The sequence below is a fragment of the Budorcas taxicolor genome, chromosome 16 (genome assembly GCF_023091745.1).
Source record: "Budorcas taxicolor isolate Tak-1 chromosome 16, Takin1.1, whole genome shotgun sequence".
Taxonomy (NCBI): Eukaryota; Metazoa; Chordata; class Mammalia; order Artiodactyla; family Bovidae; genus Budorcas; species Budorcas taxicolor.
In genome coordinates this window covers 46,257,001-46,280,415 of record NC_068925.1, presented here as the reverse complement: position 1 = coordinate 46,280,415, position 23,415 = coordinate 46,257,001, and the positions used below count along the sequence as shown (strand labels likewise).

General features: G+C 46.3%; 1 protein-coding gene across 1 annotated transcript; it reads right to left on the bottom strand.

The window, feature by feature from the left end:
* Positions 1 to 3,381: 3,381 nt before the first annotated feature.
* On the bottom strand, positions 3,382 to 17,439 carry ERRFI1 (ERBB receptor feedback inhibitor 1). The gene is made up of 4 exons (XM_052653704.1): positions 17,304 to 17,439; positions 7,045 to 7,240; positions 6,857 to 6,933; positions 3,382 to 5,998 (listed from the first exon to the last, which is right to left on the bottom strand). The coding sequence occupies exons 2-4, from the start codon at positions 7,164 to 7,166 to the stop codon at positions 4,815 to 4,817; spliced, it is 1,383 nt and encodes a 460-aa protein (XP_052509664.1). The 5' UTR covers positions 7,167 to 7,240; positions 17,304 to 17,439; the 3' UTR covers positions 3,382 to 4,814.
* Between the last annotated feature and the right edge of the window lie 5,976 nt (positions 17,440 to 23,415).

The window sequence follows — 23,415 nt, the reverse complement described above, 5'->3', positions numbered from 1 at the left end:
ACCCACGCCTCTTGCCATGGAAGTGTCTTAGCCACTGGACCACGAGAAGGCCTCACTTTCCTGGTTTTGATAATGGATGATGATTATATCTTATTGTTGGGGGAAATGGGTAATGGGTCCAGGGGACCTCTCTGTACTGATTTTGAAACTTTAGAATCTATAATTAATCTCAAAATGAAAGTTAAAAAAAAAGAAAGAAAAGCTATATATGAAATAACCAGGAGCTTATTTTTGAGAAAAAGTCTCCATGTACCCTAAAATAATAGATTATGTGATCAAATTAAGAACTAAATTACTGGGACTGCTCCAGCAGTCCTGTAGTTAGGATTCCATACTTCCACTGTAGAGGGCGTGGGTTTGATCTCTGGTATGGGAAATAAGATCTCGTAGGCCTAGAAGTGCAGCCAAAAAAGGGAGAAATGAAATAGAGAACAGCATAATAAATATCTTGATTCTTGAACTAGTGGTAGTTCAAGATGTAGTTCTCTTTTCTATGAACTGCTCTAGAAAAATCTACAACTTTCTTGTTTTGACTAAAAGCCCTAGCATTGAAGAAACATCCTCTTAATCTCTTCATGACATAGTTAAGACAGCCCTTGAGACCTAAGGAAAAATAAGCAACATATAAACCAGGTTAAACTTCATTAGAATGTGGAATTTGGTGAGATTGGCAATGCATATTTGATTGTTGCAGCCAGAGAGACTTTGAATTTAATATCATTCAGATTTGGAGTTGACTTACTGAAGAGTCCTCTTGAATTTAACTTCTGTTTTCTACCATGAAACAATCCCTAATAAAAATAGGGCTGGGCCCTGCTCTGCCATGGTCTCCCATGGATGGGGAACAGAGATTGTGGGAGGCTGAGAGGCGCCTGCATTTCCTGACTTAAAGCCAGAGCTTTGTTACTGGGTATGACCTCTCTTTAAGAGAGACATCAACAGTGCATTCAGTGGCTGCTAAGAGTGGCCGTTTCCTTGACATAATGGCCTTATCAACACTAAGAGAGCAGGCCCAGGGCTGTCCTAGGCCAGGGAAGTGCTTAGCATTCCCTCTGCTCTGTGTGCTGGCTGAGGACTGAGTTGGCAAATGGATAACATTCTGGTTGCTAGTGGCAATGGCCAAGAAGAAATAGGAAAAGATAATATTTTTGCAGGACTTCCCTGGGAGTCCAGTGGTTAAGAATCCGCCTTCTAATGCAGGGACACAGGTTAGATCCCTGGTTGGGGAACTAAGATCTCACATGTCCCAGGGCAACTGAGCCTGTGGGCTGCAACTAATGAAGTCTGCACACCACAATGAAGACCCAACGCAGCCTGCCCCCTACCAAAAAATATATATATATACACATATATAATTGCAAAATCAAGGAAAAACTCAAAGGTGAAGAGGGAAGCAAATACACAATGAATTAAGGATTATCTTGACCACAGGGGACTTCCCATGTGGCTTAGCAGTAAAGAATCTGCCTGCCAACAAAGGAGACATGCGCTCCATCCCTGGGTTGGGAAGATTCCCTGGAGAAAGAAATGGCTACCCACTCCAGTATTCTTGCTTGGAGAATCCCATGGACAGAGGAGCCTGGCAGGCTTCAGTCCATGGGATTGTGAAAGAGTCAGACATGATTTGGCGACTAAACTACTTGACCACTGTACAAAGAAAAGGCATGCAGAAAGCTGCTGCTGCTGCTGCTGCGTCACTTCAGTTGTGTCCGACTCTGTGCGACCCCATAGACGGCAGCCCACCAGGCTCCCCCATCCCTGGGATTCTTCAGGCAAGAACACTGGAGTGGGTTGCCATTTCCTTCTCCAATGCATGAAAGTGAAAAGTGAAAGTGAAGTCGCTCAATCGTGTCCGATGTCCAGTGACCCCATGGACTGCAGCCCACCAGGCTCCTCCGTAGAAAGCTGGGGGATACTTCAGGCACCCCAGGCCACATACCCGGGACTGCCTCCCACCTGAGGTCCCCAGCCTGCTGTTTCTACCTTGAAGTATTATCTTCAAAGCCAATTTTTCTTCTTTCCCACTGTCCAACACTCGGATCTCTGTTCTGACAGCCTCTGTCCTGAAGTCTCCTTGTTTCCAATCTGGTCTCCATATGACTGGCCTTTTGAAAACACATCCCACCACATCCATCCTCTGCTTGGTGGTACCCACCATCCTTTCCCATTGTCCATCTCACTGTATAACTTCTGGCTTCTGGAAAACATCCAGCTCTCCTCTGGCCTGTGTCTCCTCTCCTGCCTCTCCCTGTTCACTCTGCCTCCTTCAGCTCAGATTCCACCCCTCCAGACCCTATCACCTTGGGGGATGCAGCGAGGGGACGGTGTGCTTTGTCATCCTGTCACCACCACCATTCACGCCTTCCTAGGGTTTATCACAAATGGTCATCATGTACTGCTTCAAATTCCTGGGTGTGTGTTCCAAGGATGTAGTTACTCAACGTATGTCTGATAAATGAACTCAAGTCCATTTCTTCATTTGTTAAATGCCAGAAATAATGCCCAACTTGCAGGCTTAGGGTGAGCAACACAGAATCACAAAATCAACTCCCGAACCAGGCCCTCACTGTGTGCGTTACTGGTTTACATGTAATTGTCAAAGGTAATTCAAGTAGGTATCATCCCTGCCCCCCTACTAACTTTACCAGTGAGAAAATCAAGGTACAGATTTTGAAGAATCAGCCCAACGGGTCATTAGAAAGAGCCCGAGCTGAACTTTTAGCCCAGACTGTGTGTTCAATTCTCACTCTTGACCCTGGCAGGAACTGAGTACGGGCGGGGATGCAGTCAACATCACGGAAGCTTTGCCGTCATGTGGGAAGCTCGAGGGGAGAGGAAAGCAAAGCAAACTAGGCGAGTGACACTGGACAGGAGGGTGCCTTCCCCAACAGCATCTCCGTTTCCTCCTACTTCCCAAAACTGTGACTCTGAGAGACCAGGGCAGGCTGTACTTTCTTTGGGGGCCTCAGGTCAAGCAAAAAGGAGGGCCTTCGAAAGGACCCACGGCAATCCAGACCTAGTCCTCAAGCCCAAGATGAGACATGTCACATCCATGTCAGAGCTGGTTCCTTCCTGTTACAATCCACTTCATGGGGACATCCCTCCCCACATGGAAACTGTTTCCCTGGCAACATACCAGCATCAATTTAAAAGGATCCTTTTAATTACAGGTAAATACAAACAGCTCATTTTTGCTGTTGTCTGTATACTACTTAAATCTAAATTGCTCAAATTATTTGCCATTTTAAGGAATGATGGTAAATTTCAAGTGTATATTAGATGTAAAACATCTTCCTTTGTGCTTAAAAATGGTCAAGTAGTCATATTACTTGAGACACAAAATTATATAAGAGTGTAGGCAAGAAACATTATTAACGGTGTCATAAATAAGTATTATAACTTTATTAAAATGAAAAGACAATATTCAAAATAATGCAACAAAAAATGAATAAAATCCTTTGTCCAATACTGTACACATAAATGCAGAAATCAGTGCCTTTTTCTAAAGCATGTTTTAACCTTCATTTAGTTCATACTAAAATATAAGCTTTAAATAGCTCAAATAACATCACTCAGCAGTTTAAACTGTAAACAGCTTGTTTAATGTGGAGAACATAGTAAGGTACTTCTGTTAATGAGCACCATTTCTTCTGTGCTGCTCTACACGAGATAAATACAGCGAAGCATGTGAAAGTGGAACACAAGCTCTGTGTCTCACCAGATCCAAGTGGAGCAGCCTGCCGTGAGAATTTCCAAAGTAGATGATATGACCTCCGGTCTTAAGACATACTGGGCTATTGGTCAGAAGGGTTTTACTTAGAAAGCAAATAATCCCCAGGAAATACTGAAGAGGAACCAGCAACACAAGGCCAGCTTGTGCTGTATTTGTTTATTCATATGCAACTATAATAGGGGAAGGGAAAAAAAAAAGAAACCCACAACACACATCTCCACACAGATACTCTCAACCCAACAGCTGACTGTTTCATTATTGCTTCAACTGACATCCTCAACACTGGCCAAGAGTTTGCTTTTCCCCATGTGTCCTGCGTTTCCTGGGGGTGGAACAGAGAAGGAATGGTAAGGAAAAATGACTTATTCTGTTACCTTCCCATTTTTATGAGACCCAGGCAGGTTCGAATACAGTACCAAAGGTGCTGCCACCCCTCCAGCAAGACCTACAGGATTTAGGTCTCAGGACGACTTAAACCAGGCAGGTGAAGTCATGGAAAGAATGTACGGCCTGCCCTCCATGGAAAAACTGCTTGTAAAAATAAATGAAACAAAACAGAACAGGCCTCAGAGCTGGCAATCTTCAACCTTATTATGCAAAAAATAATATATATATATATAATATTTTATGATTCTGAGCTAAACAATACTGTATTCTCTCCTATTTGCTCAATTTTCAGTCTCTCAGGAGCCATCCTCCAGCTTGAGTTTTTATTGTTCTAAATATATATTACTCTAAGACAGGAACTACTGGGTTAACTTGCAACTAGAATCTATGATTTTACCACAAGTGTAGATGCAGGCGTCTAACGTGCACACATATGCGTGTCCCTTGTCCTTCCTCCCTGCAGCGCACCTTTCAATGACAGGCTTGAGCAGACTTTTCTCTGACGCTCACACGGTCAGGGATGCTCAGCACCTCAGCACCTCCCGACTCTCTAAGCCCTTCCCATTCAGACGGAGAGTTCGACTCTCTGATCCTGTGATCTGGACTATTTTCCTGGGGAACCTTGACAGGTCTGGGGAACTGCGAGAGAACCACTTGCTCCCATGGCACCTCTGCTGAGCTGCGACCCCAGGGTCTAAGGAGAAACCACATAGGAGAAATGTTTGCGCTTCACATGGCCTCCCGGGTCCACTCGTGGCTTTAGGTCCAGCTTTTCTGGGGCTGAAGAGATACTGCCATTGGCCAGGAGTGGGTGGACGGGGGTGTTCCCGTGTGTTTCTTCTGCTTCCCTAAAAAATTTTTCGAATCTGTCCAGGTAGGGTGGCCTCTCAGGGAGCAGGTAGTAGTGCGTGGAGCTCGCCTTCTTCCCATTTTCAATGATGGGCAGGATGCAGGGTGCCTTGCCGGCAGCCCCCTCGCTGTGCTGTCTCTGCAGTGCTTTGCTGCTCACGTACTTGGGGTCGGGGGCAAAGCTCTGCGTGGGGGGCATGACCCCGTTGAGGTAAGATGGGAGGCTTTTGGGGCTTGGGGTGCGGGAGTTGCTCCGGGACAAGGGCTCTCTAGGTGGGACTTTGGGGGGCCTGTCCTCATCGCTATAGGTACTGGAGGTGACCTCGGCCGACCACCTTCTGTAGTCTGGCTTGGCCGGCCGGGGAGGGATGGGGACCCGAGGGGGAACTTCAGGCTTGTCGTCGTCGGAATTGGGAGAAGCCCTGTGCACGGAGCTGGAGATCCTGATGGCCGGCTTGTTGAAGGAGCCCGCGGGGCCTGAGTGAGACCTCCTCAGTCTCCGGTGGGCCTGGGGCGGAGGGGGGTTGGCACTCGGCGCCCCGGCTGCCTGGTCGGGCTCCTGGCTGAGATCCACGGCGGAGACGGTCGGGGTGTCGAAATATGCATAGTTGATCTGTCCGCAGCCTCGGAAGCTGCGCCTGCCGGGGCCGTCAGCTCTGAAGTCGGAGAGCCCGCAGTCTTCCAGAAGGAAGTCTGTGTCCGAGCTGGTGAGGAACTCGACCTCGCAGTCTGTCTCGTCCAGGGCCAGGTCCTCGGAGATGGGCAGTGGTGGCAGGGGCCGGGAGCCCCGCTCGCAGGGTGCTGAGCTGGAGAAGAGGGTCAGGGGACTCTTGACGGGGGTCAGCGGGGGTGTGGCGGCACAGACCCCGTTCACCGCCAGCTTCTTCAGTCCACACGCCACCCGGTCCTGCTCCTGCTGCCCCCAGCCTTCACTTGGGGGGATGATGAGGGGAGGTAGGCGGGACCTCAGAGGGGGCCCGTGCTCTGCACAGTGGCTGCTGCTCATTGGGCTGGATCTGGAGGTGCGCCCTGGAAGGAGATGAGAGGTTATGGAGGATGGTCTGTGCTCTCCCCGCACGGGGAACTGGACCCCACCCCAGCAGCCTGGATTCTTGTCGCCTTCAGCTGGGTCACTCGTGGTGAAACACCAGCTGCTGGAACGCTGAGCACACCCAGGCAACTGCCGCGGGTGTAATCAAGGGCCTGGAGGCGGGGAACGCACCTGATCTGGTTCAAAGAACAAATTATCTCTTCCATCGTCTTGGCCGTGTGCACGGCGCACGCCCACACGCCCCAGACAGGTTCTGTGACATGTGCGAAGTCCACTGAAGGTGAACAGCATGTAATTTGGGTAGCCAGGCCACACCAACCTGGCCATTTGCGAGACGGGCCACCCAGGACACGCAGGGCAGGCCTGAGATAAGACGAGGCCTTACCTGGCCCATTGTGATACCCAGAGCCGGTAGACTCACCCGCAATATGACAGGCAGCCCTTGGCAAAAATCTAGAAGGGCTGATGAAACACACATTCGTCCAAGTTTCTGTCAGTATCTGTACTATTCTGTTACTTTTAAACAGGTGTTCGAAGCTAGTAAGGAAGAAGAGAGTTCATGTCTGAGGTTCTGGAGAGTTCAGTGTGTCTCCTGGCTGGGGTAGCTTCATGCCTCCACACAGAGACCCAGTGACTCCGGCTGAGCCACCGAGAGCCTGACAAGAACACGCTTACTTTAGGATCTGCTGCCACTAGGGGTCAGACTCCTGTCGGAAATGGCCTCGGTCACTCCCTCATTTAGAAAACAGCACTGGGGGACAGGCTCCCTCGGGGCTGCCAGTCTCCTCTCCCCACACCGAGGGCACCCAGGTTCTCAGGATGCTCTGGATACGTACCGATGGAGGTTAGCTGCTCCTGCGCCTGCGAGTTCAGACTGTAGGCCATGGTTATGGGGTCGATGTTTAAAAAGCCGCTGAAAGGGAAAGATGGACATCTGGGTCACAAACAAGTAGCAACCGCGTCCCCTCTCTCGCTCTGATGTCACCTGCTTAGGGGCTCTGGCGACCCCACATCTTGCACTTACTTGTCAAACTCGCTGCGGCCACCCCAGCATGCCTTCAGGCTTCCCAAGGCTTGGCCATCGTGCAGAAACCCAGTTTTTAATGGGACTCTGATCTCCTGAGCAGCCACTCCTGCCATGGACATGGTGCCTTATTCTGGGACGTCTTCAGACTTGTGATGCCCAGGGATGCGTACAGTCAACCAGTGGCTTTCATTCCCTGGTTGGGGGGAGGGGAGGGTACAGAGGAGGTTAAGAGCAGTGTAAACAATCCCAAAACACAAGGAACTGGAGGGGAGAGAATTTCAGGGCCTGCGGAACAGAAACATCCAGTTACAGACTTACATTTGCTGTTGCTGCTGTTCAGTTACCAAGTTGTGTCCGACTCTTTGCGATCCCATGGACTGCAGCACGTCGTAACACTCCTGAGTTCTTACTTTTCACGAGGTTACTTAAATGCAGACATTAAAAGTCTTTTTGGGGGGGTGGTGGTGGTAAATACAGGCTTCCCAGGTGGCACTAGTGGTAAAGAACCTCCTTGCCAATGCAGGAGGCATTAAGAGATGTGGATTCGATCCCTGGGTTGGGAAGATGCCCTGGAATAGGCAATGGCAACCCACTCCAGTATTCTTGCCCTGAGAATCCCATGGACTGAGGAGCCTGGCAGGCTACAGTCCACAGGGTTGCAGAGAGTCGGATACGATTGAAGTAACTTAGCATGCATGCGGAAATACTAAGATTTGAGATGTTTTCAGCCAATGAGAAACAGTCCGTCTCGGGCCAGGGCAGACCTTGAGGTTGGGCGTGGGGGAACAGACAAGTGCACACAGAGAGGCCTCACACAGATGTCTCTCCTGCCTCCTAGTAGACCGACCTGCCCGCGTGTGGTTGCACTGAGTGTGGAGCTCCTTCCCTACTCCCTGCACCCAACCCTGTCCCAAGCTAAGAAAGTCATTTCAGGAATTACTGTGTTCAATATGGAAGCACCGCTGTTCACGAAGACCCAACACTTTGATGAAGCAGAGGGTCTACAGCTGTCACTTGGTGACCCCACAAGCCCAGCACTTATTTAAATTCTGTATTTCAGGGGTGGGGGGTGGGGGTGGGGGTGCAGATGGGCCCCGGGAAGACAAATTCTCCAGTCACTACTTGTGCAGGAATCAAGAAGTCCTCACACACAGAGGACACTCATTCCCGTTCTCCTGTAAAAAAAATCAAGTTCTGCAGGATGACCGGCTTCGGGCAGAGGCCTGGACAGCATCCTCCTCCCTTTTGAAGGCGAACTGCGGTCTGCATTCTCTGCATTCTCCCCGGTGGAGTGCCTAGTAATTTATGTGCTGCCTCGCTGCAAGGCACGGGCGACAGAGGCCAAGTCAGAGCAACTTCTCCTACTCCAGCCGCCCCTCTCTTCAGACCCCTCCAACCCCGGTCGGATGCCACGTTTCTGGAGCCCCCCTCTCCCCTCAGTCCCCACTGCCTCACTTCAGTTTCCTGTATCCATTGGCAAGGTATACTCATGACTAGCACACGTCTCTGCCCCCTCTTCAGATACTCATATCTGCTTAGAACAAGTTGAGAACATACCCTGTCGACCCTCTGTGTCACAATGACCCCTTCTGTGACGTGTAGATACACTTTATGATCCGTTCGCATCCTCTCGGCAACTGTGTCTGCACAAACCGAGAGCTGGGTGCTGCGCTGAGGGCTGTGGGCGACGTGAGTACGAGAGAGATGAGTGTGCGAAGCAGAGGGAGGTGGCACATGGGCCAGGGTTCTGTTTTAGGGACCAGTCTGTCACCCACTACAGGACTCTGAGCTCAGGAAAGAAGCTGTGTCCCAGTTATTAATTATCACCACCTGAACAGGAGCAGGTGCTGGGTAAGTAGACGTTTGTTGAATGTATGTTTGAACAACGCCATCAAACTATTAGCATTGTCAATATCAACTGAATGTATACAATATGTAAGGCACAGAGTTGTTTTTAAGTTAAGGGTCTAAACAACACCCTGCAAATATATATATACATATTTTTTTATAAAAAGCAATGTAGAGAAGGTACTGTTTCAGTGACAAAGGACCAGGGGGCCCAATTACCACTTCTCAGCTTTTTTACTCTCCCAAAGTCAGCTGTTTGAATATACCAGGCAGAGACTTAATAGGTTTGAAATATTATTTCTAATAGTCAAAATTTATCTTTCATCAGTCTCTAAAGATAAAGAAGAGTGGGGGGAAACCCATCATTTCAGAAATCTAAGTTATTTAGGGGAGGTCTTTTCTGTTGTTTTTGAGGGTTGGCTTTTAGATTAGGAACACAGCGAAATGTGTTTTTACTTCCTTTGAATTCAGTTTAAGCTCTAAGAAAAAAATTTTAAAGACAAGTTTTGGAAAAAGATTTGCTAGACACCTCTTCTCTGTCCCTGCCTGGTGGTTTAGAGTGCTCTTCCTAAAAGATCTACAAGCGCGGGCAGGACAACAGGGAGCGTATCTGCGGTGATAGAAAAATGAAAGGCCAGAGAGGAAGAAGAATATGGTATTTAAGTGGTTTGAAAGCACACGTTTGAAGATCGCCCATCCAGATTACAGGAAAGTGCTGCGGGGGACTGTGGAGGCCCAGCCCCCACCTGTCTGCAGGCCAACAAGAACTACCAGTAATTACTGTGTGTCAGACTCCTAATGCCATCTAAATCTTCGCTTTCAACAGAGTGATTGTGTAACCATCGCCTCTGCTGAAATGGCCTCGGAATCCTGGCCCTCCGTGTCAATGGTCCCTTAACATCCTGTATATGTTCTATAAAAAGTTATTTTTCGGTCATTGTTTCTGTCACCTACTTGTTAGCTTTCTTAAAGGGAAAAAAAATTTTTTTTTTTTTTTTTTAGTATAAAAAGAATTGTGTTCACTAAGGCAGCTCGCTTGTAACCACAATAGTGTCTTTGTGCATTCATCGAAGGTGACCTGCCTCTACATTTCAATGGGGAATTGTGAATGGGCTGTGTTATGAAACTGTCCAAACCTCCCACTGGCTCGCACGGGGAGCTCCGCAGCAGTGTCGCTGCTCTCTCTCTCTTCTTCTGGATAATAACTCCCCCCACAGTGGACTCCCAGGAGGGCAGCCTGCTCGGGGTCCAGAAGCCAACTTCTACAGGGTGTTCCCCAGGCAATAAACTGTGGGTGTGGGACAGAACCACCTGGAATTCTTTTATGCCTCTCAAAAAACTCTAGAAGCATTCAATATATGTACTCCTTAGAGTAGGGGTGGTGGATCCATCCATTGGTCAACCCTGAGTTAAAAGAAACGTGTGCGGAGCTCAAGGAAACTTAAGCTGATACTGCTGCGTTGTGAATTTTGTCCCCTTACATGTGTGAAATGAGCTCTGCCTTCCGATTCATTAGGAAAACAACTGCAAAAGATACCCCGCTCCCCCCGCCCTGGGGAAAACCAGGATCTACAAGTCCAAGATGACCCTGGGTGATGAAATGCAGAAACACGAAACCTGATGGGAATCTGGGCAGCCTAGCACACTGACCAGGGTCTCCATAATCTTGGGCATGGGAGCTCTTCTGAAATATGTGGACTAATCTTTAGCCTTTTAGGGTTGAAAATGCTGTTCAATACCAATGGCAGGTGTGAACTCCTTTTTCCTATTAACATCACTTGATTTTTTTAATTCAAGGAAAAACAAAGGACAACCCTAAAACCATCTGTTTCTTGAGGTTGCCCCTTTACTTTCTGTCCTAACAACCTGGGCCCCGCCTTGAGTTCTGATCCCTGTAGAGGGCTTCAACCCCCCATCACAGCTCCTGAATCCCAGGTCCAGCCCTGGCTCAAGCCTCCACTTTGTATGTCCTATTGTTTGGTGATTACCTTTCCACTTGGATGGTCCCCCGGCATCTGGAACTCCACAAACCAAACCCCTCTTGCCACACTCCCTTCCCAAACTAGTTCACGGTCTAAGCAGATCACACGTCTCCCAAAGGCACCATTTTTATCCTGAGCCACAGCAGACGTGTGTTGAATCACCAAGGGCCAGAGCTTATTTCTATGCTGTTTTTCTCAAATCTATCTTCCTTCCGCCCTAATCTGCCTTGGCTATGAAGATCCTCAATCCACCCTTCACGCTGGATCTCTGTCCCTGACCTAACCTAAGCTCAAGCTTAGATCTTCCGCTGCTCGAAGACCTTCAAAGGCTTCTCCACACATGCCGCTCAGCCTGCCATTGAAGGCCTCAGGAACAAGGCCCCCTTCCACCTTTTTCAAGCTCTTGCTTCTCCTTTCCCCAAGCTGCTGTTAGAAATCAACGTATCCTTTAGGGCGGCTTCTCACGCTATCTTCTCCGTGAACCTGCTTCCTCCGGAAAAGCCAGAGAAGTGTCTCCGGGGCCTGATTATTCTGTGCTGTGCCCTAGTCCCCTTCTGTCATCCTGATTTTCTAAAACAGGACTCTCCGCCTCCTCTCCTCCAACAGATCCTGGCCTCATTCATCTCCAATATGTGCTTATTAAGTGGACTCAGAAAACATTCACCTCATTTAAAAAAAAAAAAATTACATGAAAGACTCATGTAATTTATAATATAAATCAGTGAAGAAGGGAAAAAGCACAGACTTGTAAGGGATAAACTTAACATTTGGTGACACTGCTCAATTATAATACAAGTCTAGGGACATGGAGCCAACAAGGAATGCTCACTAAATTCATTTCCAAAGCCCAAAGCAGACGGTTTTGAGACTGGGTAGTAAAAAGATTAGAGGCTTAAATGGTTAACACTGTAACTTTCCAAACTAGCAGCTGTTACTACATGCTTGCTTAAAGCAATCAGGTGGGGGCTTCCTAACAACAATGTCACCTTCTCTTCTGGATTATAAGGCACCTACTGTGTTTCTGCTGCTAAATTTAAGTTCATTTTCCTAAAAAAAAAAAGGGGGGGGGGGTACACCCAAAAGCATGTTCCACATTCTTTATTAAATAGGTGAAATCACATGTTTTTGGTTTGAGGATAACCTCTTTGATACTGTTCTTTAAAAAAAAACAGGCTACCTTAAGACAGTAACCTAGATATGCTTACCTGGCCACAGATCTCATTAATAAATCTCAGAAGCAATCCACGAGAGGGGGAGGGGCACATTTTTGTCACACGACTCATGCAGTTCTACTCAGTGCTTCCTTATTTAAAAGTGTGATGTAATTTCCTTCTTTCAATCTGGCTTAAGAACCTGATTTCTGTTTATTCAGAGTGATAAATGGTCTCCTCAGCTGCATTTAACAATTACCTCCCTAACAATTTCCATATCCAGGGAGATATCAGGTAACTCTATTTAGAGCCAAAATTTGAGAAAAAAGAAACAGACTTCAGACTGTGACAAATACCAGGATTTTAGATTCTCCCCCCCAACCCCCTAAAGAAACCAACTCATCTTTCATTCTGAAAATGTCTAAAATAGTCACCTTTGGGAAAGTGAAAAAAGAAAACCAAACCAAGCCTCACTATTTCTCCTGTGATCAGTGTCTATAGCACTAATGGCCGAGCGATCTGCACTGAACATTCAGTCTGGCTGTTCTAGAGGGTTTTCATTTTCATTAGGAATATGAGAAAACTTACTGATTTGCTCCTCTCCTAACACATTCCGTGTTCATAACTGCTCTGGTGTTGTGTGGTCTGAGCTGATTCACTGAAAGCAGAAGGCTCTTCAAAAATCACTGGCTTTAATTCAGGGTGTTGCTCGGATTTTAACAGGTGTGATCTGGTGGAGGGCGGAGGGGAGAGGAAGAGAGAGGGCCACAAGGTAGGGGCCGCTCTGTGGAAGCATCAACAGCTTCACCCTGAATGCCCAGATGACCTACAAGGGTGTTGAACAAAGTTAATGACATGGAAGGAAACTCAGTGGTTTCTGTGAAGACATGCGGGGCCCAGTGCAGTGGGAATGGACATATTTTGTCCTCCTGCAGCCCCAGACCTGGCACACAAGAGCCCATTGGTAGGTGGTAAAAACCAACGCGACCAGGAGAATATTCACCTTCACTCTGTCACAGTCAAAGCTGGATGACCTAAGTTCAGGAATAATTCAGAATATTTTCTAGCTAAGTATTTTAAGAAATGGCAAGCCAATGGAAAACCTATTTATTCAACCCCATGGTCACTGCCAGCCTCTGGACTCCCGCCGTCTCCCACACGGCCCTGGTGACACAGCAGAAACACCCCGCGGCAAGAACAGATGCTTTTGTCCTTTGTCCCTTCCCTACAGAGCACCGCTAGCATCAGCAGAACACACAGACACACTGGAGGGGAAAATATTATTCCTTTCAGACACGTGCATGGTAGGTTTCCAATTGTAGGAGATACAGGATTTCTATTCAAATCTTAATGACGATGAGCACAATAGTCTAATGATGGGAAGTGTATCTTTCAAACTTCAAATTTACTTAACGAGCGTTTAAGTCACCCAGTGGATAACCTGGGATTGTTACAGTGAACAGAAACCCAGCAAGCATAATCACTAGCTCCCTGGATGCTTATCTGACGGGCATTGTTCTAAGTGCTTTCTGTGTATTACCTAATTTAATCCGCAGCCCTGGGAGCTGGGTGCCTGCGACTACCCTCATTTACAGACAAGCGACTGGAGGCACAGAGCTGAAGGGCCCAGGCTCCAGGCTTGAGCCAGGTTCTCCCACACACCCAGCCAACAGATGATCTGAGCCACTATGGAGCCCAGGTCTTCAGGGGGGGCTCAGACAGACTGTCCTGGGGCTCTGTTGGCTGGTAACAGTTTTTCTTGGGTAACTTTTAGTGTATCAAAGTTCCTATTTAACCTCCAGTCCCTCAAATCTCCAGAAAGAGTTATTACTTGCAGTTCTGTCCTATCATCCTCTAAAAGGAGAGGGGGGATTAAGGTATTGATCTATTCTGTGACCTCCTCAAACAGTTGAGACCCTCGACCTTTAGTGACACAGGGACGCTCCGCCGTCATATAATCTGTTTGATAATAACGCAGGTCTGTCTTCACCCATAAAAAGGGGTCACAACATATACCCAGAGAGCCCTCCAGCCTGGATCTCTGTGGGGCATTATTACAATAGAGTCTTATAATCAGGCTCTACTGTTAAGATCCAGAATATAATGATAGAATGTCTTGTATTTGGAAAGTGTTCCACAAATGACAAAACACTCATCCCACTTGATCCCAACAACATCCCTGTAAGAAGTGGCAGGGATCATGATCTCCATTTTGCAGAGAAGGAAGCGAAGTGAGGTGAAGCATCCTCCTATCTGCTAAAGGTCAGCACGGTACAGCATCTTCCTCGCTACACTTTCCTCACCTCTCCTTTCTAGAGCGTCTGCTTTGTAGGCGACAGCCACGTTTATCCTCCTCTTGGTTACAGGTGGGGAGACTAATACACAGAACAGGACCCGAGCGCTGGTCCACTGGGCAGAGCAAGACTGAACTCAGCTCCTGTGTTTAGCTCATGGGTTCTTAAGACGGCAGGGTTTCACTGATATTTTCACAAACAGCTACCAGATGCTTACTCTTTTTGACTAGATACGACGCTCATTGAAAGGGACATGGTGCTGCCAGAGGAAGGCCCAGTTTAGCAAGGAGAGAGGTAACAGGCAGGCAAGCAGTTTCAGACTGTGGTCACTGTCAAGGGGCCAAATGGGGAGCAGTAGAGGACAAGGAGGGATGACGACCTATTCACACAGGCAGTGAAGGCAGGCTTCTCTTGCGTGATTTTTCAAATGCGAATCTAAAGGATGAAGAAAACGCACCCATGAGAAGACTCAGGAGAGCATTTCATGCAGAGGGGAACAGTATCTTCAAAAGACAACCTGTGACTCGTCGAGTTTCATATTCTGGGGGGGCCTTTATTTAACAAGAGCTCTTGGACGGCATCTTCTCATCCTTACCTTCCTACTGTGTCCTCTGTTAGACTGTAATGTTTTGTGGGATCATGGCGCTCTGGAGTTGAAAAGAGTTGCCAGGGGCCCATATTTTAAAAATATATTCGATGGCCTTTTGGTAATATTGCCCAATTTGATGGTACAAGGGACTGGATTCAAGTATCAGCAGTGACTCCAAATGGCAGAACTCTTTTTTTCTCTCTTCTGAAATCTGAATCCCATGCTAACTCTCCCTTACCTTAAAATAATTGCTGTATGAAGCTAGTCACTTAGGTTCAGAACCCTCGAAAGTCACCAATTTTATCTATCTTTATAAAGCATGTGTTTATGCTGTATGGATAATGCCAGAAAGCCACAATGAAATTTCGTTTCTCTAGTGAGTTATCCATCAGCTTTTAAAATGCGTGACCAAACAGCAGCACCAAAGGAAGCTCCAGGAACCCTGATGCTGCTGCACCGATTCAACTGTATTTAGATCAAGAAAAGAGTTGTGCCTCTGCTAGGGGGAGCCTGTGACATTCAAATTCCTGGAATTACCCTTGGCACCACCTTTCCCCTCCTCTGCTCATCTTTCTAAAGAAACCTGATGGTATGCAGAAATTCAGGTCAGTTTCCAGCATGTTAGACTGCACCTGTAATTTGGGTGACTTGCTTTTAAAAGCTACCATTACTACCAGCAGAAGGGAAGTACTATCTGGTTCGGCTTCCGAGGAGCGGCAGTTAAGAGCTCTTTCCACACAAAAACTCAGGTGTACACTGTAATTAAATCTCACAGAACCGAGCGACTAGCATCCACTGTGAACTTAAAGTAGGAAACCCAGTGCATCACAATGCTGGTTCTCCCTATCTGTCAAAAATACAAATAATTCAGACATTTCATAACAGCCATTCGAAAAAAGCAGATTTGTTTTCTGAGGTTTATCAGTGACTGGTGCAATCCTGCTGAATTTTACAATGTAAAATATGCTTTCCTGAAATTATTTATCAATCATCAACTAATGTGCAAAGCTGCCTAAGACAGAAGCTGTGCAAGTCAGGGTTCCTGCCCTTAAGGAGTTTACAATCTAGTATCTGTTGGGTTATATACTGTTAGTCCCAGTGAGTGTCCACAAGAACACACAGCTGAAAAGGAAACCTCTGTGTTTGAAGTGAAGGCAATGAACGCCATGCTATAACCAATTTGTAGTTCTCTTCAAATATGCTAATATCTGCAAACAAGCCTGACTGATTGATAACATACTGATAACCAGTCACCGTCAGCCTGTTAACAAGGACCTGATTTCTTTCATTTTGGTCTTAAGAAAATCTGGTCATTTCCTGAAATGGGTATCAAAATGCCTTTAAGGAAAACTGCACTTACAACTACATAATTCCAGTGAGCTTTAAAAAAGAAAAGAAAAAGGAAAAACAAAAAAACAGAAATGCAGTTTAAAAAAAGAAAGCAAGACAAGGTATGGTGAACTTAATCCGATGCCTCAGTCTTCTCAACAAATGCTTTCTCACTGCATTCTTAACAGATTTATAAAAGCTTGAAATTTTGCAGAACACTTGTTCTCCAGAAGAGAAGGGGGGGAAAAAGCATTTTAACCTCACCTTTCTTCACCCCTGACAGTTGCCTAGAAACCAGTCTTGCCCTACCTGTGTTGCAGGTGTACCTAAAGTCACCAACACATCTCTTTTAAAGCTACAGTCTCTATTCTGACTGCACTTAAGTTTATGACTAACAATCTATTCATATTTTTTATCAGGTAAGAGACTGGTTTCTTTCAAGCAATGACGAAATCCTAATAAAGACTTTGCAAGTACCAATACAGTACTAATCCTGGTGAAAGAGTCATCTAATTTGTACAAGACTACGATATACATATAAATACACGCAGAGGCGAAATATCTAATAAGCGTTCACGTTTCGAACACAATTCTGCACTTCTTTCCCTTTTGAGACAGCATTTAGGACGTTCTAGAAAAGAATCGCGTTTCTGGGAGGAGGAGGGCACAGGGCTGCTCGGATGAATTAAGAACACCGACTGGGGATGACCGTCGTCGCCGAGACCAAGCAGTGGGACCGCGGGTCAGAACCCGCGCCGATCCCGGCCCCCAGCAGCTCTCCGACCCAGTCTGCGGGCGCGCGGTGTGGACCAGACTCGCGCAGCCCCGGGAAAGAGGAGGAAAGAGCCCGAGGCCGCCGCCAACCCGCGGCCGCAGGACCCCAGCTAGCCGCTCCTGGAGCCGCGCGTCTCCAGCGCGCCGGGCCGGCCCCTCCCTCCGTCCCGGGAGACTCCGCGCCGGGAGACCCTCTCCGCGCCCGGGGACCCGCCCCACGTCGGGAGCCGCCCGGAGTCCCGAGGGGCGCGGCGCCGCCCTTCCCGCCCCGGGCCCATAGGCCCCTTACCCCAGCAGAGCCGCAGCTGCCCCACGGAGCCCTCCCGCGCATGTCCGTCCCGGCTGTCTCAGCGCCTCGGGCTCAGGGGCCAGACACCGCGCAGGCGCCTCGCCCCACGCCAGCCGCTCGCTCCCGCTCGCACTCCAAGCTCGCACCCGGCAGCCGTCGTCGCTACCGCCGCCGCCTCACTATATAGCAAGGGGGCGGGGCCGTAACGTCACCGCTCACCGCCCCACCTCCGCCGCGCAGCCAATCCCGGCCTCCAGCCGCTTTAAGGGGCGATGTCCGGTCAAGGTGCTCGCGTGGGGTCCACTGGCGTCGGATGGCCCCTCGCCAGGGAAGCAGTCTTTGTCTCCCGAGGGACGTGTTTTTGGCCTGCTGCGGCCCGGGCGTCCCTGCTCTGCCGAATCCGGGAGGCCGCTGCCCGGCTCTGGGCACTCCTTCCCCTGAATCTTCCTCTGAATAGTGCAGGCCGCCCGGCCTCGGCCGCGGTTCCTGCCCGAACCAAAGGCGGCGCCATGCCTCGCACGGGGTTTCCGTCGTTTGCATCCCTGGGGAGGGTTTTCCCTTCCTCTGTCGGCGGGCCGCGTGGGTGGGCCGAGGGCACCGCGGGGAGGCGAGCGGAGCCTCTGCGGGCCGGCCTGGGGAGGCGGGGGGCGCGTCTCCTGCAGGACCCGCGCTCACCACGAGGCCCGCGGGCCAAGGCGTTGGAGGGACAGCGCGGGGCATCAAGGGTCTGCGCAAGACAAGAAAGGACAGAGCGAGGCATCGGAGGACAGCGTGGGCAGAGTGGCACAGTGTGAGACAGCGAGGGTCAGGAGGCCACATTCGTGAGGGTGCCCGGCCATCTCTTGTGACTACACGTCTGCACATGGAGGCCGGGCCTGGTTGGCAGTTGACTCGGATAGGGCCGCCCACGGGCTTCCAGAAGGTGTCCCCCACCCCCAACCCGGTGTCCGCTTGAGTTCCAACCTCTTGTTTACTTAATAGACCCACGCAGACCTCAACATCTCTTGGCATCAGGGCAGCCACTGATGTCCAAGGACAAAACACCAGCGAGCCGGCGGGAGGAGGTTTCTCAGGGCGCCAGTGATGCAACTTAGGCTTATAGTTTAACCGTAAAATAAATAATACAAATGATAACAAACCAAGAGTAGCTAAAGTAAGAAAAAAAGCAAACAGACAGAAACCCTCCAGTTTTAACTAGAACAAATCCCCTGAATGGTACTCTGTTGAGTAGAGGCCAGAGACCTCCTGCTGACCTCTTTGGTCTCTGCAGAGGCCCTTTTTACATTTCAGCAGTAATGCCGGATAGTTAGACATTTAGCGCTGCCTAATTGGGGTAGTTTAACATATGGAATGAGATTGCGACCTCATTATCAGGTTAACTATTAACTTTACACTGCATGAAATGATTTGCCTTCTCCACATTGCTATTTACTTACTTTTCAATTTCATTCAAAGGCCTAATTTTGAATTCAAGGCCTTAAACACCAAAAAAAAAAAAAAAAAAGAAAAAGAAAAAAAAGAAAGATAAAACAAGAAAACAAAACTCTTTTTTGTGCAAGATATTTAGCCAAGAGAACTCTATCCCCCCATTTTGATGGGCTCCTTTGGGTCATTTTCATGGCTAGGCTACTTATCAACAGTTCAGTTGTTCCATCTTTCTTTTAAGTTTTCTTATTGCCATTTGGTATTATTTTAGGAAATGATGGCAATTAGGCATAACTAATTGCTAACTTTCTTACCGAATCAACTAGGTTTTTTGATTCACAGTTACACAGTTTCCCCCCCAACCCACATTTTGGTTTCACTAAAGTTTACAGCTTACCCATACAACTGTTATCAGTGTAAAAAAGGGATCAGCATGAGAACTTGCCAGAGAACATCTCTTCAGACCTCACAGTCCAGCATTTAATGAATGGGGACTTAGCTGAGCTCAAGTTTCACCCAAAAGGAACCCTAGTTGCACTATTTCAAGTCACCACAATACAGCTGTAATTTGTGCTTTGGCCTTATTGGCGAGCTTTTACATTCTCCCATTCATTAAGCAGTGATAATCACTAGAGCAACCATCAAACACAACCCTTCTTTGGAGAAAGAAGATCAACAGGATACTCACTATAGGATTGGGAGCTGGGAGCCGAATGAGGGGCTGTTTTGGTAAATTATAAAAAAAAAAACCCACAAAATCACAGGAGTCACTCCTCATGAATCCAATTTTTTTCTTCTGATCTATTTAAAACTTGCAAAATAAATATCTTAAAATTTTTTCTTTATTGAAATGAGTTGACTTGCAATGTAGTGTTAGTTTCAGAAATACAACAAAGTGATTCAGTTATATATAGGTATATGTATATATTTTTCTTTTTTTAACATTCTCTTCTATTATAGGTTATTGTAAGATTAAGTATAGTTTCCTGTGCTATACAGTAGGCTCTTGATTATCTATTTTAGATATAATGTGTATATTTTAGTTCCAAACTCCTAATTTATCCCCCTCCCCAAAATAAACATTTTGATTTATTCATTTTGGAGGAAAAACCAGTTATAGCTGATGGCTTACTGAATTTTGCTTATAATGATATTCACATTATATGGCTTTCTCAGCTGTGGCTGAATTACATGAGAAGACTTAACCCCACAAATCTTTTATCTAAGACTCTATTAATGATATTTTGTAATAGCACTAGCATGTCAATAATACTGTGGAATATTTGGGGCAGAGTTTAAATCGAAAATGCTAAGCAAGTTGAAATGAGCCTTTTTTGTTTATCAAGTGATAATTTGGTGACTTTTCACAGATTAGAACACTAAGAGGTTTAGGGGAAAAAGTACCTTCTTTGTACTGAATCTAGCATGTTTTTAAATTATCTCCAGTAAGGAAGAAATTTAAAGTCAGAATGTTTTTTCACATCTCTCTGAATCCATCTAATTTTGAGGTCACCTCTCAAGGAATTTATATTAGCTGATGTTATTTAATATAAAAGATTCTAAACATAGCCATCTAGAACATTAGACTCATATCACATTGACCCAGATTGTCACTTGGCACTTTTGCTTCTTTCAGAGTAAGAAGAGGCTGTCCTTGGAGTAAGAACAGGGGGAGGTTCTGGCTCAGAAATCTTACGATCACAATATCTGCTTTCCTGAGGACATTGTTCCTGTCTATCCTTTCCCAGCATCCTTGCAAGTCGTGTGTAAGCTCACATTGTGCCAGAGAGGGGCCTTGCAACCCTTGTGAATTTCTGTTTTGATATTATGTGAGTCCTGTAAAAGAGGATCACAATTTGGCCTTTATTCATCTTGATCACAGATGTTGTGTTTTGACTTGTTTATAGAGACATATTTTAAAGTGAGACACTTTCTGCATCCCTGCTTAGTCCTAGAGCCTTTTCTATTCATGATATATGTAGACATTCACTTTCAAAAAACTAATTTATAGATGCGTGCAACTAAAAAATACATGACAATAAAAGAACTGCATTTCATATAGGTCATTAGTTTAGTTGTCACTTTATGTTTTGGAAACATCTGGCGCACACACACACACACACACACACACATAGATACATGCACATATATATGTATTGGAAATATACATGTATATATATATATATTTATATAGTATTTCCAATAAACTTTGTGGATTATTTTAGACACTCACACTGATAAGGACTGAGATTCACCCATAAGGATTGCCTCATCGAATCAAAGTCTGCATGGAGCGTCTAAATTTAGCAGTCATTTGAAAAGTTTCATAGAAAAAGATTTTCTTTACAACTTCCATTTTCCCCAGGGATATTAATGAAGGATATTACTTCACCTTCTTAGCTTTCCCCCTAAATATATATATATTTATGCAGTATATTCAGCCTGGGAAAAGACCAAACAGGCTGGTTTTAATTTATCTGTCTACTGGTTTAAGTGTTAGGGCCAGCGCTTACCTGTCTTTGCTTAGTATGAGTTTTGGAGGGCTGTTTGTATAGTTTTCTTTCAACTGGGCCACTTTTTCATTTAATGCTCCCTTAACAAACATTTGATGCTGTTGGCAGTTATTATATTTCTAGTTTTATCCCATTTCTAGAACTTGAAACCTTTTTTTATTGTCCTATAGATACATTAATGTATAGATGTTTATAAGACAATTTTTTTCAAATTTCTTTGAAACACTAATCTGATTTTTATCTTCAAATTTTAACATGACATTTTCTTCCAAGTAAATGCTGTATTTCCCATGAGCTGGCCAGTAGGGTGTGCTCTAGCCCCTTGCCAAATTAATTAATTAATTAAAAATATTAATGTCAGCTCTCCATTAAGAGATTTCATAAATATATTTCAACTCCTTCACTGCCACCAACATTGATGAGGTATGATTATATAGACACAAGCTAATAGTTCAGCACACACAACATATATGGGAAGTTACATCATTACATGAAAGCAGGAAAACTTAGAGCTATTTACTTCTTTGGATTTAGTTCTAAAATAACTTGGTATAGGGACTTCCCTGGAGGTCCAGTGTCTAAGACTCCTTGCTTCCAGTGCAAGAGGCCTGGGTTCGATCCCTGGTTAGGGAACTAAGATCCTACATGCCACAACTAAAGGTCCCACGAGCCACAAGTAAGACCCTACAAAGCCAGTGTGTAGCCAGTGCTTGTGTGTGTGCTCCATCATAGCCAATTGTTTTGAGACCCTGTGGACCAGGCTTCCCTGTCCATGGAATTTTCCAAGCAGGAATACTTTAGCAGATTGCCATTTCCTTCTCCAGGGGATATTGCTGACCCAGGGATCAAACCTACATGTCTTGGGTCTCCTGCATTGACAGGCAGATTCTTTACCACTTTGCCACCTGAGAATCCCTAAGATCTGAAATAGCCAAAGAAATAAAAATAATATTTTTTAAAAGGCCAACGTGGTGTGATTTTACCAGATTGGTTCCTTGGTAAGAGATATTTTTTTTTCCTTCAGGATGAAAGAATAAGGAAAATGGTGCAGTGATGAAGGGTCTGTATTTGGAGGGATGAGTTTGAATCTCCATTCTGTCACTAGCTATGAGCTGGGGCTAACAGTGCTTCCTACTCTCTAGGGTTACTGTTCAAATAAATAAGATTGTACACCTAAAAGTATTTAGATCATGGCCTGGTCCCAATCAGGATTCAATATGTGTTGTTATTCAGTCACTAAGTCATCTCTGATTCCTTGCAACCCCATGGACTTCAGCCCTCCAGGCTGGTCTGTCCTTCACCATCTCCCAGAGCTTGCTCAAACTCATGTCCATTGAGTTGGTGATGCAATCCAACCATCTCATCCTCTGTCATCCTCTTCTCCATTTGCCTTTAATCTTTCCCAGCATCAGGGTCTTTTTCCAGTGAGTCAGCTTTTTGCATCAGGTGGCCAAAGTACTGGAGCTTCAGCTTCAGCATCTATCCTTTTAGTGAATATTCAGGGTTGATTTCCCTTAGGATTAACTGATTTGCTCTCCTTGCAGTCCAAGGGATTCTCAAGAGTCATCTCTAACACCACACTTGGAAAGCATCAATTCTTCAGTGTTTAGCCTTCTTTATGGTCCAACTCTCACATCCATACATGACTACTGGAAAAACTATAATTCTGACTATATGGACTTTTTTTGGCAAAGTGATGTCTCTGCTTTTAAAAATGCTGTCAAAGTTTGTCGTAGCTTTTCTTCCAAGAAGCAAGTGTCTTTTAATTTTGTGGCTGCAGTCACTGTCTGCAGTGATTTTGGAGCCCAAGAAGATAAAAATCTGTCCCTGTATCCACTATTTCTCCATCTATTTGCTATGAAGTGATGGAACTGGATACCATGAACTTCGTTTTTTTGAATGTTGAGTTTTAAGCCAGCTTATTCACTCTCTTCCTTCACCCTCATCAAGAGACTCTTTAGTTCCTCTTCGCTTTCTGCCATTAGATGTTCAGTTCAGTTCAGTCACTCAGTCATGTCTGACTCTTTTCGATCCCATGGACTGCAGCAGGCCAGGCTTCCCTGTCCATCACCAGCTCCCGGAGCTTGCTCAAAACTCATGTCCATCAAGTCAGTGGTGCCATCTAACCATCTCATCCTTTGGTGTCCCCTTCTCCTCCTGCTTTCAATCTTTCC